Source organism: Cydia splendana, chromosome 2 (assembly GCF_910591565.1).
Source record: "Cydia splendana chromosome 2, ilCydSple1.2, whole genome shotgun sequence".
Taxonomy (NCBI): domain Eukaryota; kingdom Metazoa; phylum Arthropoda; class Insecta; order Lepidoptera; family Tortricidae; genus Cydia; species Cydia splendana.
The window spans coordinates 15,680,025-15,698,188 of record NC_085961.1 but is presented as its reverse complement, the minus strand read 5'-3'; the positions used below and the strand labels follow the sequence as shown (position 1 = coordinate 15,698,188).

Sequence of the window (18,164 nt, the reverse complement as noted above, 5' to 3'; positions counted from 1 at the left end):
TCTCTGCCTACTCCTCCGGGAAATAGGCGTGATTATATGAATGTATGTGTTATTTATTATTAAACTACTTCATTTGACGATCCTATGCCATTTTTAAAAGGCTGCTATTTAACTGATCACCAGATTTAGTAAAATTTAATACCAAAAAAATCTATTTTACCACCCTAAAATCATGAATGATCACCAAAATTATAAGACCATTTTAATGTGAAATGATTACCAATTTTATTACATTTTACTATCCTTTTAAAGGAAATGACACCAAAATAATCATTATTAACCCAAAAATAGTCAATGATTACCAAATTTCAATCCCCATTTTAATGTGAGATGATAACCAAATGTTTACATCTTGCTATCCTATTAAAGAAAATGACACCAAAATAATCATTGTAAACCCAAAAATAGTAAATGACCACCAAAATTAGAACTCCATTTTAATGTAAAATGATAACCAAATTTTTAAATCTTGCTATCCTATTAAAGCAAATGGCTCCAAAATAATCATTGTAAACGCAAAAATAGTAAATGATCACAAAATTGTAACCACATTTTAATTAAAAATGTGCAATCATTTAATATATCGTTATCCTATTAAATTAATTAATCCAGTCTAGTAGCATTTTGTTTCTGTAAGGGTCGCAGTTCAAACCTAACCTAACCCACTTTTCTAGTAGCATTTCTTTTCTGCAAGGGTCGCAGTTCAAACCTAACCTAACCCACTTTTCTAGTAGCATTTCTTTTCTGTAAGGGTCGCAGTTCTAACCTAACCTAACCCACTTTTCTAGTAGCGTTTCGTATCTGTATGGGTAGCAGTTGAAACTTAACCTAACCTACTTTTCTAGTACCATTTCGTTTCTGTAAGGGTCGCAGTGCTAACCTAACCTAACCCACTTAACTGATAGCAGTTTAACTTACTTTTCTAGTAGCATAACGAAATGCTACTAGAAAAGTAGATTAGGTTAGGTAGGTATGCGGTGCAGGCTACGGGGGGTTGAGCGGGAGGGGCTAGTAATTTTGGCATCAGTTTACTTTATTTGGTAATATGTATAAATTTTTTGGTAATCATAGTGGTTTATTTAGGTGAAAATATCGCATTAATTTGGTCTTCAAGATTTGGTGATCATTAATGATTTTTGGTGATCATTCAATATATTTGGTATTTGAATACAATTTGAAGTGCAGTCGTAATTAAAGTGGTGGTACTTTTGTATGTTTAGGCCTTATTTTTTTGGTGTTCAGTAATTTTTTTTGGTAAGCATGATTTTTTTATTTAGGGTACCAAAGTATTTTTTGGTGGTCATTATATTTGTAGCCTTTTTAAAATACATCGCCTTCAAATATTTTCAATGTCAGCTAATATCGTTATTAACCACTTGTCTGTATATGAAACGGATCCTGGCCGAAATTTATAGGTACAGCACAACCGAGGGTGAACCCATGATTTCCGATCACCACACACATCTTCTTCCTCGCATTAGTTGTCGCTTTTCGGTGAAGGAAAACATCTTGAGGAAACATCCCAGTAATCCCAGTAAGGCCTAGTTTCCCCTCTGGGTTGGAAGGTCAGATGGCAGTCGCTTTCGTAAAAACTAGTGTCTACGTCAAATCATCAGATTAGTTGCCAGCGGACCCCAGGCTCCCATGAGCTGTGGCAAAATGCCGGGAACAACGCGAAGAAGATGATGAACTTTTCATGTGTGTGGTGGTCAAAAATCGTTAGTTCACCCTCGTTTGTGTTGTATAAAATTCGTTCAGCGGGCGCAGCACGGTTCCATTTTTATCGCCTATCACTATGCGCGTCCCTTTCGCACTTACATACTTGTTAGAGCGTAACAGGTGAGGCAACATAGAGGTACGATAATAGAGAGGAAACGGGGGAGGGGCCAAATGACCGAACGAGATACACTTATAGAACTTTCAGTAGGAGTAGCAAGAAAGCGGTAATATTGCTTGTCCTTGTCACAGTCTCACGTTTGTTTGTTCCCCACCATAAATTTAGTATGGGTTATGGTGGGCAACAAATAAAAATTTTCATTTCATTTCATTTCAATAACCCGACCGAAATACGTAGATAATTGTTTTTGGTATATTGTCAGGAATGTTAAAACGTGTTTTTAATATTGTCGCATTGCGTATACTTTGTCCCTCACGGAGGCACGCGCACACCACTTCTATAGGCTACCTTCTATATGAGGCAAGCTATAAAAACGCGACCGTGCGATCTGTTTCACAGTCAAGTGGTTAATAGTAACGATGTTCGGTGAGCTTAAAAATGTTTGAAGACGATGTATGTTCAAAATGGCATAGCATCGTCAAATGAAGGAGTTTAATAATAAATAATACACCATTTTAAAGAACATATTAACTATTTATTTAAATTAAACAAAATTTGGCGATATCGTAAGTATATTTTGAGAAAAGTTATCTTACAAAAGAAAAAAAACGAAAATTCTAAAAAAATTGCATACATGGTGACAGATTTCACAAAAACTATAAGTGATAGCACTATAGTGTGTATAAGAGATAAATAGCAAATTTACTAAGGATCACTTCGTTCCTACACACTTTTTCTATATCTTGAACGGTTTTCTTAAAAATTTAGAAAAACCGCGTTTTGGGCCCTTTGCGGGGGTGTGGGGGGGTGACGCAGAGGGGGGAGGGTTAGGGAGGGTTGATGAAAAATAACTTCGGTCTATAACGTACATATCCCAATTGAAAAAAGTCTTCTATTAATTATGCCAAGTTTTCCATATATTTTTTTCCAGAAGCAACGTACTATTGGTGATGTAATGAAAATGAACACCAATGTGCAAGGATAATTAAAAATAAATTAAGTACTTATCAAAATTTGGTTAAAAAATAAAGGCTATATCTTTTAATCTATTATGTTTCGTTTGTTTCAGATTTACCAGCAAAATGAAAAACGTTTGGATGATTATCTTTGCTGTTATTATAATCAGTGCAAGTAAGTAACTTCCTTCCTTTTTATTGTGATTTATGATCGAATTTCGCACAACACATTTATCCGTGATTTATTTTGAGTAAAAATTATATGCGGTTGACAAATCGTTGGTAGTCTTTATCTCAAGTAGGTAAACGACAAAACAGGACATATTCTAGAAATATCAATATCCAGTTGTGTTGTGTGCTAACCTCTATCAAAAGTATTGAATGTGGAATGATCTGTCATCGAATACCCGCGAATTACAGTACATGTTGAGCCACATTTTTGCTTTCAAAGGAATTTATTCGTCAAAGGGGTCAAAAATCCACAAAGACTGCCATTTTTACCGCCCTCATTGTTAAAGCGAAATCCAGACCTCATTACTACATTTAAATGAAAAGAACTGAGAATTGTACGGGCAACTCTGTAGTTTAAGTTTGGAACAAATGAATGAACGGGTGAATGAATGGAGCTGGCCGAGCGTGACGATTATTCCACGCCACGCCGACAAGTGCTGCGAGTAAAATTTCAAAGCTTGGCTGTATGGTGTAGTTTCGAATATCTAAAACAATTGTACTTTTTGCTTTTGGACTGATCATTCTCGGCTCAACCCATAAGGTCGAATGTGAGAAAAGGTAGTTTTCTCAAACATGCAATGAAATGTCGTCACTCCGGGCGTTATATCAGGCTTCGAAGTATCACGTTTAGGGCGGAGCAACTCCAGAGAACTGTAAAGGAATTTCATACAAAATTTAAGTCCTAGGCCGGGAAGTATTTTTTTTTTTAATTTCCATTTCACAGATATGTGTGACACACCATCGTGGCATTCAGCCATTAAAGTGATAACACACTATCGCACCGCTTTAAAAAAAAACTATAGGCAGTTTATGGTTTCTGGTACGATTTCTTTTTTTTTAATCTTTATGGGGCTGTATCTCCTAAACCGTGCGTCGCAGCGCAAAAATAATAAAATGTTCGTTCCTCTGTAAGAAACCCTTAATTAATATTTAAAAAAAACACACAAAAAAGAAAAAAAAATAACAAAAAAAACTTTATAATGCTGTATCTCCTAAACCGTACGTCGTAGCGCAAAAATAATCAATTTTTCGTTCCCCTTTAGGAAACCCCTTAATAACATTTAAAAAAACACAAGAAAAGAAAAAAAGGGAAAAAAAGCAAAAAAAATATTTAAAGGGCTGTATCTCTTAAACCATGCGTCGTAGCACAAAAATAATAAAATGTTCGTTTCTCTGTAAGAAACCCTTAAATAATATTAAAAAAAAAAAACACAAAAAAGAAAAAAATATAAAAAAAAAATTATAATGCTGTATCTCCTAAACCGTACGTCGTAGCGCAAAAATAATCAAATTTTCGTTCCCCTTTCGGAAACCCCTTAATATTTAAAAAAACACAAGAAAAGAAAAAATAAACAAAAAAAGTTTTATAGGGCTGTATCTCCTAAACCATGCGTCGTAGCGCAAAAATAATAAAATGTTCGTTCCTCTGTAAGAAACCCCTAATTAATATTAAAAAAAAAAACAAAACAAAAGATAAAAAAAAACTAAAAATACTTTATAATGCTCTTAAACCGTGCGTCGTAGCGCAAAAATAATAAAATTTTCGTTCCCCTTATGAACCCCACGCACTGAATAACCTATCACATTAGGACATGAAACAATCATCATCATCAATTTTTATTATTATTTCATTGCATGTTTAAGAAAAGCACTATACATTCCTCGGCGTGAAAAGGGGTTGTCGGCCTCATAACTATTCGGCCTCATTACGTTCGGCCGTCTATATGCATTCGGCCGGCAACCCCTTACTTCCCAGCCTCTGTAGTAATGTACTATTTCAGTAAAGCGAAATCGTACCTATAGGTACATTTATTCCCAATATTTAATGATCGACCATTCCATCATCATTTATATTGAGCTTTTTGACAATGACAGATAAAGCAGAAAATCCAAAAACGCTATCTGTTAACCGAGTTATGTTGAAAATTCTTGCCTATTCAATGATTTGGCGGTTGGTGCCTGCATCTGACAGCTAGGGCACGCTTCAAATATACTAAAGCGAAACCTAACTGGGCCATGCTACCGACTGAAACCAAATTAACGGAATATCGATTCAAATGTCAGATTGTGAGTGTTTTAATGTTAAACCAATAATTGTGTAACGGATGTGGTATTCACGTATACCAACATATAGGCACTACATACTTACATAACTATTTGAAATTTGGAATAGTTACGAAACAACGCTAACCCAAATACATTGGAAGTGTAGGTATTATTTATGGAAATTTCCCAACATAAAGAGGGGGCAAAATATCAAAGTCAATAGTTACTAGGTCGAGTGGGATATCATTTTGAAGAGCAAAAAAATCATTAGCTAAACAACAATTTTTATTACAGTGAAACAAATTCACTGACGAAAATATATACGAATTTTAATAAAATGTGAAAAAAATACATATGCCTAAAACTTTTGTTACTATCTACAATCCAATTTTAGCTTTCGAAATTATAAATAACAGTACTGTAACCCTACAGTCTTCTTTAATTTTAATTACTTCACTCTGGTGGATACCCAATAATAATAAAATTGCCGTCTAAATTTCAATTTCCATTCCACTGAAAGTCAAGTTGAGCAAATAAGCGTCGATAAACAAATCAATTTAGATTTAATTAAATGCAAATAAAATCTGCAGACAATTAAGATCGATCGAATCGAATGAACGAATGACCGTGTAAAGAACGAATGAAATAAATGAGTAATTTGCAATCAATGAATACCGGCTCCTTGGGAGTGTTTTCGAAGTAATTTTTGTTTGAATTGAGATCTTGGCGTAGTCAGGAAGGAAACTCAATGTCAGCGATAATATTGTTTGTGAAATGGTTGAGTCTGATTTGTAAACAATTTAGCTATGATAAAAAAATAGAAGTGTTTACTCTTTCAAAGCTATGAACGTACTTATATGAGTATTATTATTTATTTGTTAATCTTATTTGCCATTAATAAAACAATGTAGGTACAATCGACTTCAAAGATATATTTATACTTTTACACCTTACTCCTTTCATAGGGCGAAAAATTTAGGTAAACATATCTTTGACGTCGACTGTACAAATGACGGGCTTAATGTGAAATTATATGTAAGGTGAGACTATTCTCACCCATTACCCCAGTATGAAGAATATAGTTTACGTTGACCGGGACATAACAACACTATGACGATTCCATAAAGTGTTCTTGTTGATCTGGTATTCGTCTTACCCCTCATAAGGATATTCATAATAGGGATGTGACGATCCCATGGCGTCCAGACTGGAGACGCAAGAGCTGCGTTCTTGAGGGTGAATGTGGATGTGGAAACGAGTTGGCTGTACGTTTAAAAAGTCCAGTGATACCCTTAGTCCTCACCGGTATTGTTCTTGAGCCATCTTATCGCTATAACAATAGGCGGTCTTATTGCTAAAAGCAGATTTCTTCCAGATGACCTGTGGATAGCGGGAAATGAATAACTCGTATAAAAATGACATTTCGTCCCACACTCTTATTTCATTAGGTATAAAATGTAAATTGCCTTTCAATGCTGGTTTAGTTTAGGCAGGCATGTCATTTTATATATATTTACGTGTACAGTCGCCATCAGATGTATTGGAGCGGCCAAGGTGCTCAAAAATATTAAAACAGACTTTACTTAACGGTTAGATAATACAGGCTTTGTCTGAAATACATACCTGAATATTTATTAACACCTTGGCTGCTCTGACGGTCTAGCATGAGTCGCGTTATCGCGCGTGACTCCATACATCAAGCGCGACTCCAAGTATGGACTCGCGCGTGAGAACGCAACTTATGCTAGACCGCCTGAGGTCTTCATATTCAGAGACATCTGAAGGCGACTGTACCTAAGAATCTGAAGTCATACTGTTAAATTTATAAGTCACCAGTAAAATACGTTTCGCTGTATAACTCCACGGTGATGTAATTAGCAAGTTTCGAACTTCATTAGCCTGTGTTTGTTCTCGTGCGGTTTCTCGGCTCGCAAGATTCAGTTTCTAATAGGTATCTTACATGTATATAGTATACATTTTAAACAGTACGATCACTTTTACCACAGGGAGTATTCAAAAGGTTCCATCGATAGTACCTAATACAATATGCCTATAAAGAAAATGTTATGATATGATCACGTTGTATTCAAATAAAGCTATTTTAAAATAAAAGTTTAAGTTAACAGTTAACATCCTCCTCATTTTGGTCCATATTTGTAATTGTATTATGTAATTTATGGTTATTTATTGATTGTGAAAAATTGTCATGTAAAAGTGGCCACAGGACATGGCCTATTTGCTGAATAAATGGAGTTTGAGTTTCTCTTCCTTGTCGATTTCAAAAAGGCCTGGATAACATTGATCGCGAATCGCAATACAACATCCTCAGAATATTTAAAATACCCAACAAGCTGGTGAGGACGATAAGAGTCGTAACTAATAATGTATCTACATCATAAATAAAGCTGTATATTCTCATTTAAGTGAATATGTATTATATTCTTATGGGAATAAATATTTTTGAACTGAACTAGCACGGGCAAAATGAACACGTAAGTCGGACTCATGGACCAATTTGACGTTGACGCTTTGCAAGGGATGTCCGCAGAATGGTTTACTAATATGTGGCCGAAAATTGTATGGCAAATTATCACTTCCCAAACTATTTTTCCCATAGTATCATTTGGCAAAACTATCAGATGGCAAACCAATGTTTCGCATATATAACATGTCGCAAATGATTATTTACAATATTGTACGGCATAAAAGTTGGTCATGTTTCAAAATGTCTTTTATTGTTATGTCGAATGTATTGATAGGCATAAATTATGTTTCGCCTAATATTGTGAATAACCTACCTATCTCTGGGAGCAGTTTCGTTTTACGGGTCATAAAAAAAAAATAACCGTAACCTAACTATCTCTGGGAGCAGTTTCGTTTTTAGGGTCATAAAAAAAATAACCCTAACCTATCTATCTCTGGGAGCAGTTTTGTTTTTAGGGTCATAAAAAAATAACCCTAACCTATCTATCTCTGGGAGCAGTTTTGTTTTTAGGGTCATAAAAAAAATAACCCTAACCTACCTATCTGTAGGATCAGTCATAAAAAAAATAACCATTACCTACCTATCTCTGGGAGCAGTTTCGTTTTACGGGTCATAAAAAAAATGCTAAATATAATTGTGATCAAATAAAATGTATGCAAAGTTTCAATTTGGGCAAACGTTATTTAACAATAAATAGTTAGGTATAATAAAACATTTGCTTAGTGACTATTTTTCTAAAGAAATCGTGGTAAAATGAACATCTGCTAAATAAAATTGTGATCAAATAAAAATTATGCTAAATAATAATATGCTAAGCATTGGTTTGCCAACAAAAAGTACTGCAATAAGTTGGTTGCGACGTGAAATTAGGCGAAAAATATTTCGGCGAGATGGCAGTACACCCCGCAGAATAGTCCAGAATTTAGAGGAGAAACCTGTGAAGTTTGGCCTACGAATTATTAAGACAAAACTGAGTACCGTAAAATGGGGTGAGTAGGGACAAAACTGACATTCAAACCTCGATAACATTTTATTTTTACATTTTATGCTAACTTAATTTCATTAATAAATGTTCCGGCTGTTTGTATTTTAGTTTTTTTATGATTTTAGGTAGTTACATTTCATAACTTTAACGATAAACACAAAATCCCTCCTCACCCCGTAGTCCTTCGTAGTTGGGGTGAGATGGGATTTCATACAAAAGGTGATTTTGAAACATTGTTAAGTCGATTTTAATTATTATGAATATTACTATAGCTCCCTTTGTAATAGAAATACATTATTTCGGTAGCAGTAGGCTTTAAAAACCATCTCACCCCCCTGGCATCCCTTCTCTCCCCATTCATACCCGACTCTCCTCGCAATCCCTACTCACCCCATTTTACGGTACCTTCACATGACCAGATACAAAAACACCAGAATTCGTAGGAATTCTCACAGTGGGAGATACCTCATAATCATACCTCGTTATCGCGGGGGCAACAACGATTTGACAGTAGTGAAAGATTATGACAAATAAATAATAACAGAAGTGACATTCCTATCGAGTAACGTTTATATGTACCTATGGGTTCAAAATGTAGCAGAATCGAACTTAAATAAAAGTTTGGTCATCTATTAAATACTTTCAGAAGTAAATACTGATATAAATAATTAAATGCATTGGTGACTTATCTTTCAAGTTGACACGTTGACTTATAGGTATACGTTTACAAGTGAAATACGAGATTAATTGACCTTTTCCAGCGAAAACTTTATGCTAGATATGAAAAACAACTTAGAGGTTTAAATGTGTAGGCAGTATATTCCACTTTTACAAAACAGACGTTCTGTTACATGTGTTCTTTGACAGGCTTGTTTCTGCCCCCGCGATGACGTATGCTCATAATACTATATATAAAGGCGAGGAGAGGTTCAAGTATCTTGGCTACATAGTCACGGATACCAACCAGAGACAGGGCGAGATACAAGTCCGGATCCAGAACAATCTACGGTCTGGGGTGTCCCTGCACAAAGTGTCCAAACTAATGACCAGGAACATGAAGCTCCGAATATACAAAGTAATTTGCAAAATGTACATTGTACGCTTCAAACTTACCCGTTGTAAAGAAAATTCTAACTCCTTTCTTCTGCCGTCGCATGTAAAGTACTTTCGTGCGGCTTTCTTTAACTAACCGAGGATTCCGAGGAAGCAGTCGAAATGTTTGCACAGCACATTAAGACGCTGACAGACTTTATTACAACGTGCTAGGGAGTGCTTTTATACTGAGTCGTAATTTAGTAGGTAAGTAACAATCATATATTTGAGCGTTCAAATATGGTGACTGCTAGTTGGCAACCGACTGAAGTGGAAAATGTGCACTAGATCCCACACGTTTGTAACCTAAACACTTTCCCAGTTATATTACTTAAGTCTTTATAGGTAGGTACAGTTTCTTGCCGCATCCCTATCAGTCTGCCATCTTGAAATTTTGGCTTACCGCCCTTAAAGGGGCCCACTGATTACCAGTCCGCCTGCAGTCTCTGGCCTTATCGGGCGGCCTGCCGTCCTAGACCAATAACGTCCACAAACATAAGCGATTATTGCCGGCCGGCAATGGTCTGCTGCCACCTCTGCGACTACAGACGAGTCGTCAGTTTCCCACCGTACGGCCGCCCGCCGGCAATAGTCTGATATAATTTTGACAGGTCCCTACAAATTGACAGTTCGCCGGACGATATCAGCCTGTCAGTTGATCGCAAAAGGCCACACATTAACAGTTCTACTTCAGATTTTGGACTGACGGCTATTCGAACTACGGCTCGTCGATTCCGGTCAGCGTCGTCAGATATCTGCCGGACAGTCCGTGGCCTGCAGGCCAATTTACACACACATTATCAGATAGCCGGCCGGTGGCCTGTTGGCCGTCATCTGCTGTCAGTCGAGAGCCTTCAGTTTCATGTTTTTCAACTAGTTTAATTTTTTCATCAAAATGGACAGTCGACGTCAAAGATAATGTTTACACTTTTGGACCTTATTCCTTTGTAATAAGGCAAAAAATGTAAACATATTTTTGACTACTATGGTGAAACCTGGTTAAAAGGGGATATTACTGCAATGTTCTGCCGCCAGAGTGCAGCACTACCGACTCAGTAAATTCATAGACTAACTTATACATACTGTGCCTTAAACTGTTTTTTGACAAGTTTTCACAGACAATAAAATATGACATTGATGCATCAAGGCGGTTTGTTAACAAGGGCCTACCGGTAAACGCGAAAATCGAAATTTAGTTATCTGCCTCTTTATCGCTCGAATATGCAAGAGTGATAGAGAGATTAGATAACGAAATTTCGATTTTCTTGTTTCGCGGTAGGCCATGTGATTGACGTGACGTCAGGGGTGCGAAACTCCTGACTTCGGCCAAACTCGGCTCCGCTCGGCTCAGCATTGCTCCGAGCAATTATTAGGGTTGGCACCACTTGGCTTCCATTTGAGTGCACGACCACAGATAAGATAATCACTTGAATTTTGACAACCCTAAATAGCCGAAAGGGATAGTGCCATATATTAGAAAGGGATATCATGATTCGACCCTGAATCGCTGTCAATCTTCGGTTTTGTAGGAAGTTTCCTTTCTGTACGGCAGTACTATTATTTATTCTGTGGTGACGTGTGATGTGTCAATGTGGTTTGTTTACTGTATGTGCCACAAAGGTGCCACCTACGCACTAGGTTGTTGTCGAATACAATGGCTCGCTTTTCGTATATACTTGCGAATGATTACATCGAGGATGAATGTGTCACTGAGTTTCATAGGATACTTTCCCAAAACACAAATTACCGTCCCCGCGACGTACTTTTGATGCAGACTATGCATCTAATCGAGTCCGTTCCCGCCGAAGAAGAATTAATGATATATTAAATATGTAGTAAAAACTACAAGGGTTGCGAAACTATAAGGGTTCCTATAGGGTAGTTGAATACGGAATCCTAAAAACAGGCAAACAACCTCTGTAAAATATAACGATGCGAGCGGAACACTAAATGCCTCGAGCTATCTCGGGCTTGGCCAAATTATTTATTACAAGGTATCAAACAAAAAAATCACTCGGGTAACGGCCAAGTAGACCTAATATTATGTAGAAAAGGTTTAAAAGAGTAGAATATGAATATAACAAAAACATAACAGTAAAGTATTTTCATTTCTTTCAATTTGGTATACATTAGATAGTACCTAAATGTAAGTAAAAGTAAAGTATGTTGAATCCACCGCTTGCAGCTTGTGACTCCATATCCTTTTTTTGTAATAATTGTCACATATTACGAGAATTTCGGGTAGGTAATATCGCCACGCCACGCTCTGTAACTTCGAACACAGTTTGCTCCAGATATTCTCTTAACTTAAAACGGAATGAATTAATGATGTCATAATTCGGATCCCACTTGTAGCTGAAGAATTTCAAGCGTAGGTCTTATCTCTTGTCTAAGCAGGTACCTCCATACTTGCGTTAGTGTTTCTACCACGTGTCTTTTTAGCGGAATCAAATCGCACAATAGCTAGTCTTTTCATTGCTAGCTGCCGTGAACGCCATCGAAGGTATACCTCCCGGCGTTGTCTTGAGAACTATTAAAATTTTAACCAGTGTTGTTATATTGGGACGCTGATTTCCCTATTTGAATCTTTCAATGTTTGCTCCTTTTTTACTCGGTTACTTACTCTTCCAGCAATCAATAATCAAGTCTGTATTTTCAAATATATAAGCCATGCATCACATTTAAAATTAATAGATAAAAAAAATAAGGTTTATGTTATAATTCTCTCTATGACATTTATTTTTGACTGACAGTAAACAACAGTTGCGAGGTAACAACATGATAAATAAAGAAAAGTCTTGACAAACTAGATACTATGCAACCTACGCATTGTTGTATTCATGCCTTAAAATTAAAATGATGCCTATGAACCAACTATGAACTCTAACTACTAGAATTAAAGTTGAATTTTACTAACGTACATATCTGTTTTTTTTACTGATTCTATTTCAATTTGACAGAAGACCTACCGTATTTAAGGTTAATAAGGTCTACTGGCCTTAAAATTGTGTATGAAATTACAAGCAAATATCAGCGTCATAAATTAAGTATTGGATCCGTGATGTTCGAAGACAAAAAGTCGTATGCTTATTTTAGGGACTATGAACTCTTAAGTACTAGGAATAAAGTAGAATTTACTAATGCTGTAACGTGTGTCGATCGCCGGCCGGCTACCTCATGATGTGTGTTAGACTGGACTCGAGGCCACGGACTGTCCGGCGGATATCTGTCTGCGCTGACTGGAATCGTCAGGCGGCCACACACTATCGGTTCGTGTAAGTCGTCAGGCCGAAAACTGACAGAGAACTGTTTAGTGTGTGGCCTTTTGCGGTCAACTGACAGGCTGATATCGTCCGGCGGACTGGTAATCAGTGGGCCCCTTAAAACACGTTTCATTCTATCTTCCGAGCCTTACTTGTATCTTTTAGAAAGAAAATCCATTTGCCACATAAATAATTAATAATAAAAACAATAATGTTTACAAAAACTTCTCATAAATTTGATTGTTATGACAACACAGGTGGTATTACCTGCCACTGTTGTTCGCTTTTAATATATGCTGTGTGTTGCAATGTATATGTCTACATTACAGGTAGCTTAATTAGCCATGTTTTATTTTGTAAAAGCTGCTCGAGCTCGTCATGGTGTAACATGAGTCGTCCTTTACCTAAGCACACTTGAGTTTGGTGTCACGGAGACGATTAACATTGCACTTAACGAAAATGTTTCTGCGAGGCTTTCCTGCCATTTGAGGAAACATCAGCTCAAAGTTTATTCGCAGAGGGATTAAATTTGCATGGTAAATGTAAACGTAACATTGACATTTTATATAAATAGATACAGCAAGACTGAAGCAACAACTACTAAGATAACTTGATAGGTAACTTTGCTTAAGCTTATAAGCTTCTATGTTTGCTATGTTTGTGTTTTTATACAGTTAACATTAAGTAATATAAATTAATTTACCTCTTTAGATACACTCGGCGTCAAAAAAATCGCACCTTGCCAAAAAACATTTTCAAGCAAATATAGCTCTTATCTAATGCATGTACCCTGTCAATATTGGTACCATTTGAAAGCGCAATTAATGAACTTTAAAAAGGTAAATCGTCATTGTCCGTAAAAACAACCATCGCCGAACATGGGCGTTTTGTTTAAAAAAGGGCCGAGATCCAATTTTAATCGGTCCGTTGTTGTGCAATCCTGGACAGGTATAAAATGGAGGGTAAAGGTTAATTATGGGTCATTCGCTCTCCAGAGGTCACTGAGGTCACTAATGAACCGTTACAGCAAGAAAAAACTCTTGGACATGGATATCAGGCCAGAAGGAGCAGCTCAAGAGGTGGCACTGCTGCAAACAAGACTATGGCAGTAAGAAGTTGCTGAAAGATTTAACATAAGCGGTTTCCGAGTGCGTCGAGTCTTGCTGGGGTTCCAGGTGACTGGTGGTTACATCAGGAGGTCTGGACCTGGAAGACAACACTGCTCTTCCGCTAGAGACAACCGGTACATTGTATCGAACTCTTTGCAGAACCGTTTCTCCGAGGCTGTTGAGCTGCAGCAGCAGCTTCAAGCAGCTCAAAGAACAGCAGTAAGCATCTCTACGATCGGAAAAAAGCTGGAAGAGAAGAGGATGTTGCCCCGTAGAGCTGCTACAGGCCCCCAATTAAAGCAAGAGCATCGAATAGCCAGGAGGACATTTTGCCGACTGCACGAAGATTGGACGTTTAAACAATAGAGGAATGTCCTCTTTTCCGACGAGATGAGGGTGTGCCTTTACACCAACGACAGATGCAGGGGGGTGTATAGGAGGCAGGGAGAGCAATTCACGCAAGTCTGCACTGAAGAAACCGTCTGCTAAGGGGACGGATCTCGCATGTTCTGGGGCGGCATTTCGATCGACGAGTAAACTGATCTCCTGTGCATTTCCCGCACTGAAGGTGGTCACAGCCAGGGATCCCTGACTGCTCGGCGTTACATAACGGAGTTCTTCGAGGAGCATGTGATCCCATATGATGGTTTTGTTGGACCCAACTTCCAGTTTATGCATGACAACGCCCGCTGTCACACTGCGTTGTTTGTGTGAGACTAACTGTGGGAGGTTGGGATCACCGTCATGGAGTGGCCAGCAAGGAGTCCTGACCTGAACCCAATCAAACATCACTAGGATCAGCTAAAACTGCGGGTTCGGTCGCCTGATCCTACTCCTGCCACTCTCGACAGGCTTCAAAACGCCATTATTGAGGAGTGGAACAACTTTCCTCGCATCGTGGCTCTCATGACAGTCATGACTGATCGCATGGAAGCTACTCGGAGGGCAAGAGGAGGCAGCACTAGGTTTTAAGTTTAGTTTTAAGTTTATTTTTTCTGTATCGGTTGATTTTGTAGTGTTTTTATTCTTTGCAATTTTAACCTAAATACACGTTGATTAGTTTTTCCTGAAAATTTTCTTTTTGTATGGGGTAGATCGTCCATTTTACGACATTTTCCAATAGAGGGATTCATAACATAACCTTTCAAACAAGGTCCCATAGTCTTATCTTGCCTTATATAATATAAGGTTTAAAACCGCTTGAAAGAAAAAACTTCATATGTGCGATTTTTTTGACGCTGAGTGTATTTTAAAACTCATTTCCCAGGAAACAACTGAGTGAAGATGATAGGCAAATTAAGCTTGGTAGTGACTATAAATAACTAAAATAAGTTCACGAGGCTTCATTGTTTTTACCGTATTTTCTTCTTATCGTCCGAGGAGATAGCTATAGGACATAGGACCGACTAAAAAAAGAAATTGCCTACTTCTCATCAATGCTTCAAATTATAAATTTGTGGTGATAACCACAACTAAGTATGTACTTAAACTACATACATGCAATTATAGCGCGCTAATGAAAGCCTTTATGGAGCGCTTAAACCCTTGGAGCGTTACCACTTGCGATGTTAGGCTGAATAATGTTAATATGCAACATTATTGTAAAAGGCATTCGGCGCGATTCGGGAAATGAATTAGAGATTTACTAGATATGAAATAGTAAAGATATGTGACGTTCCACGGAAAAAGGTACCTTATGGCGGCTGGCGCTTACGCTATTATTAACGCCGCTCCAATATTCAGCCGGGGCAATGGTACCGTTTGCCGTGGAACGTCATATATCTTTAATATTTCATATCTAGTGAATCTCTAATTCATTTCCCGAATCGCGCCGATTGTATCTGGTATGTAACATGTGTGACAAAACGAACAATCGCCCGGCAGGCCTTTGCCCTACCCTAATTGGCTTATTATACGATTCTACCATCCCTTTCTATTGCATTGCGCTTGCCACATTATTGCACGAATCGCAACAAACCAGTACAGTGACCATATTTTTTGTTATTAATGGATAAAAATGACAAAAAAGTACCACTTCTTTTTCTATAATGTGTTGTGCTGCTGATCTATAATGACATATTAAATACTAGCTGTGCCCGCGGCTCCGCCCACGTGGAATTCGGTCTGCGTCAGTAAGCGGCTAATTTCTAATCCTAATTTCTCTCCCTCTCCCCTGGAGGCGGAACTTGAAGTAAAGTTGACAGATGGATATGCTAGAGGACTGCAGTCCAGATAAAATATTTTAAAATTAGGTACCACTAAATAAAAGTACACTCCAAAATCAATAGTTTTTTTCGCCCTTATTAAAATTTTACACGTGATTTAAACGACAGAGTAGTAGATGTATATCGGACGATACAGTAAGGCATACGCGCGCGAGTGAAAGCGAAGCGGCCTGCCTGGCTAGAGCGCCACTCACCGTAGCGCGAAAATTTTTCGATATAAAACGCAATTTGATAGACAGTTGTATATTTTGACTTTTAGTATGGAAATCCGTCACATCATTTTATCACGAAAATTGACAGTGCTACAGCAGTAACGTTGCAACAGAGTAATGCTGCTGCAGTCGCCATATCTTAGAAAGTCATTGAAAATGCGAGCGAAGCGAGCGCGAAAATTTTTCGATATAAAAATGCAATTTGATAGACAGTTGTACATTTTTACTTTTAGTCCTAACCAAGCGCGAATCCAGGATTTCATACAGAGAAGCGATGGGACAGTTTTCTATCAGCCTAGCTTCGCATAGGGCTCGACATTTAAGGGTCTCAGCGAGGTTGTTTTCATACAGAAAAGATGCAAGAAAGCAGAGCTTGAAATTGACCAAGTGAATTGAATTGGCGAAGTGTGAGCAAGGCAGAAGGCCCAGCTGCGAAAGAGGAAAGCTTGGATTTGGATCCACGCCCAAGTGTAATTAAGGCAGAAGATCAACTTTGCCATAAGGCAGAAGACCTCGCATAAGACCTTACGCCGAACTGCAAAAGAGTGGCTTGAAATCGAATATATGCGTGTAATCACGACTCTTCTACTGCTCGCTCTTTGGCTTCACTCGAAAGCGCTACTTGATAGGATGCTTTTAGTTTTCGGCTTTCACGGGGGTTATAACACTTTGACAGTTAGGTCTCAGGATCGCGGCTAAGGAGCAACTCGGCTTGGCCGACAAATCTGGCATGCAAGAGAGCAAAATTCGCTATAAAATCGGTAACCTATGTCGAAAAGTAAGTAAGTAAGCCCGAAAGCAAGTTTTTTTTTTCATGACTTTAAGGGCCTCCGCGTAAGGTCAAATCGAAAGCCTACGTTGGAAATGTTCTTACGTACCCTCACTCTCTTACTTGATCCCTACGACCCTTCGTTATTAGATGGGTACTTGTACACGTATAAAAGTTTCATGTAGGTACCTACTCCACGACGACTGCAATGCTGATGCAGCCCTGCGCTTTTTTTGCCTACGGTTTTGGTGCCACCTAGACGTGGTGCTCTAAGCAAGTGCTTATTTTGCCTAAAAGGGTTAATCCGGCACTGCAAATGACAGAGGTCAATGTTTTTTTTCAAAGTACCCACCTTCGTGGCCATTATTAAGTGCTTAAAGGAGGCGATAGGGATTCATTAATTACGTCATTTCAAATTAGGGGGGTCATTCGAAGCATGATTTTTGGATGATTTTAGGGGGGGGTCAACAATCGTCAAAAATTGATGACGTGATTTATGGACAGCCCCATACGTATGAATATGGATTTGATATGGGTGCGATATAATTACGATTAGGTATAATTCATGATGGAGAAAATTAATAATTTTAAATAATTATATAATTATACGCGTGTTGATATGTGTGTTTATTTTACCATTACGTAACTATGTAAACTCATTTTTAGTTTTCTTGATTACTTAATGTTTACTCAGTTCCCCAAAAGATGGCACTGTGCAATGAGGGGCAATTAATTTACTGTCGTTTAATTTTGTTGTATTATTAATTTATTAAATCAACATAATTATTTAATTATTTTTGTTGATATCCGTACCCACACTACCCACTCTTCTAAACTTAGAGTTAATTTGGCAAAATCTTTCTTCGGTGGCTTATTCATGTCACAACGTATTAAATTCAGCGCCATCTGTTAGTTTACCAGGGTACTCAATAGTGGTAGCACATATTTGAAAAA

General features: G+C 37.7%; 1 protein-coding gene across 1 annotated transcript in view; it reads left to right on the top strand.

The window, feature by feature from the left end:
* Positions 1-2,909: 2,909 nt before the first annotated feature.
* LOC134804631 (cell adhesion molecule Dscam2-like) overlaps positions 2,910-18,164 on the top strand; it is a 114,784-nt gene continuing 99,529 nt past the window's right edge. Inside the window, exon 1 of the mRNA XM_063777743.1 lies at positions 2,910-2,968. Coding sequence (XP_063633813.1) covers positions 2,920-2,968 — 49 coding nt within the window. The 5' untranslated portion in view covers positions 2,910-2,919. The remainder of the gene's footprint in view (positions 2,969-18,164) is intronic.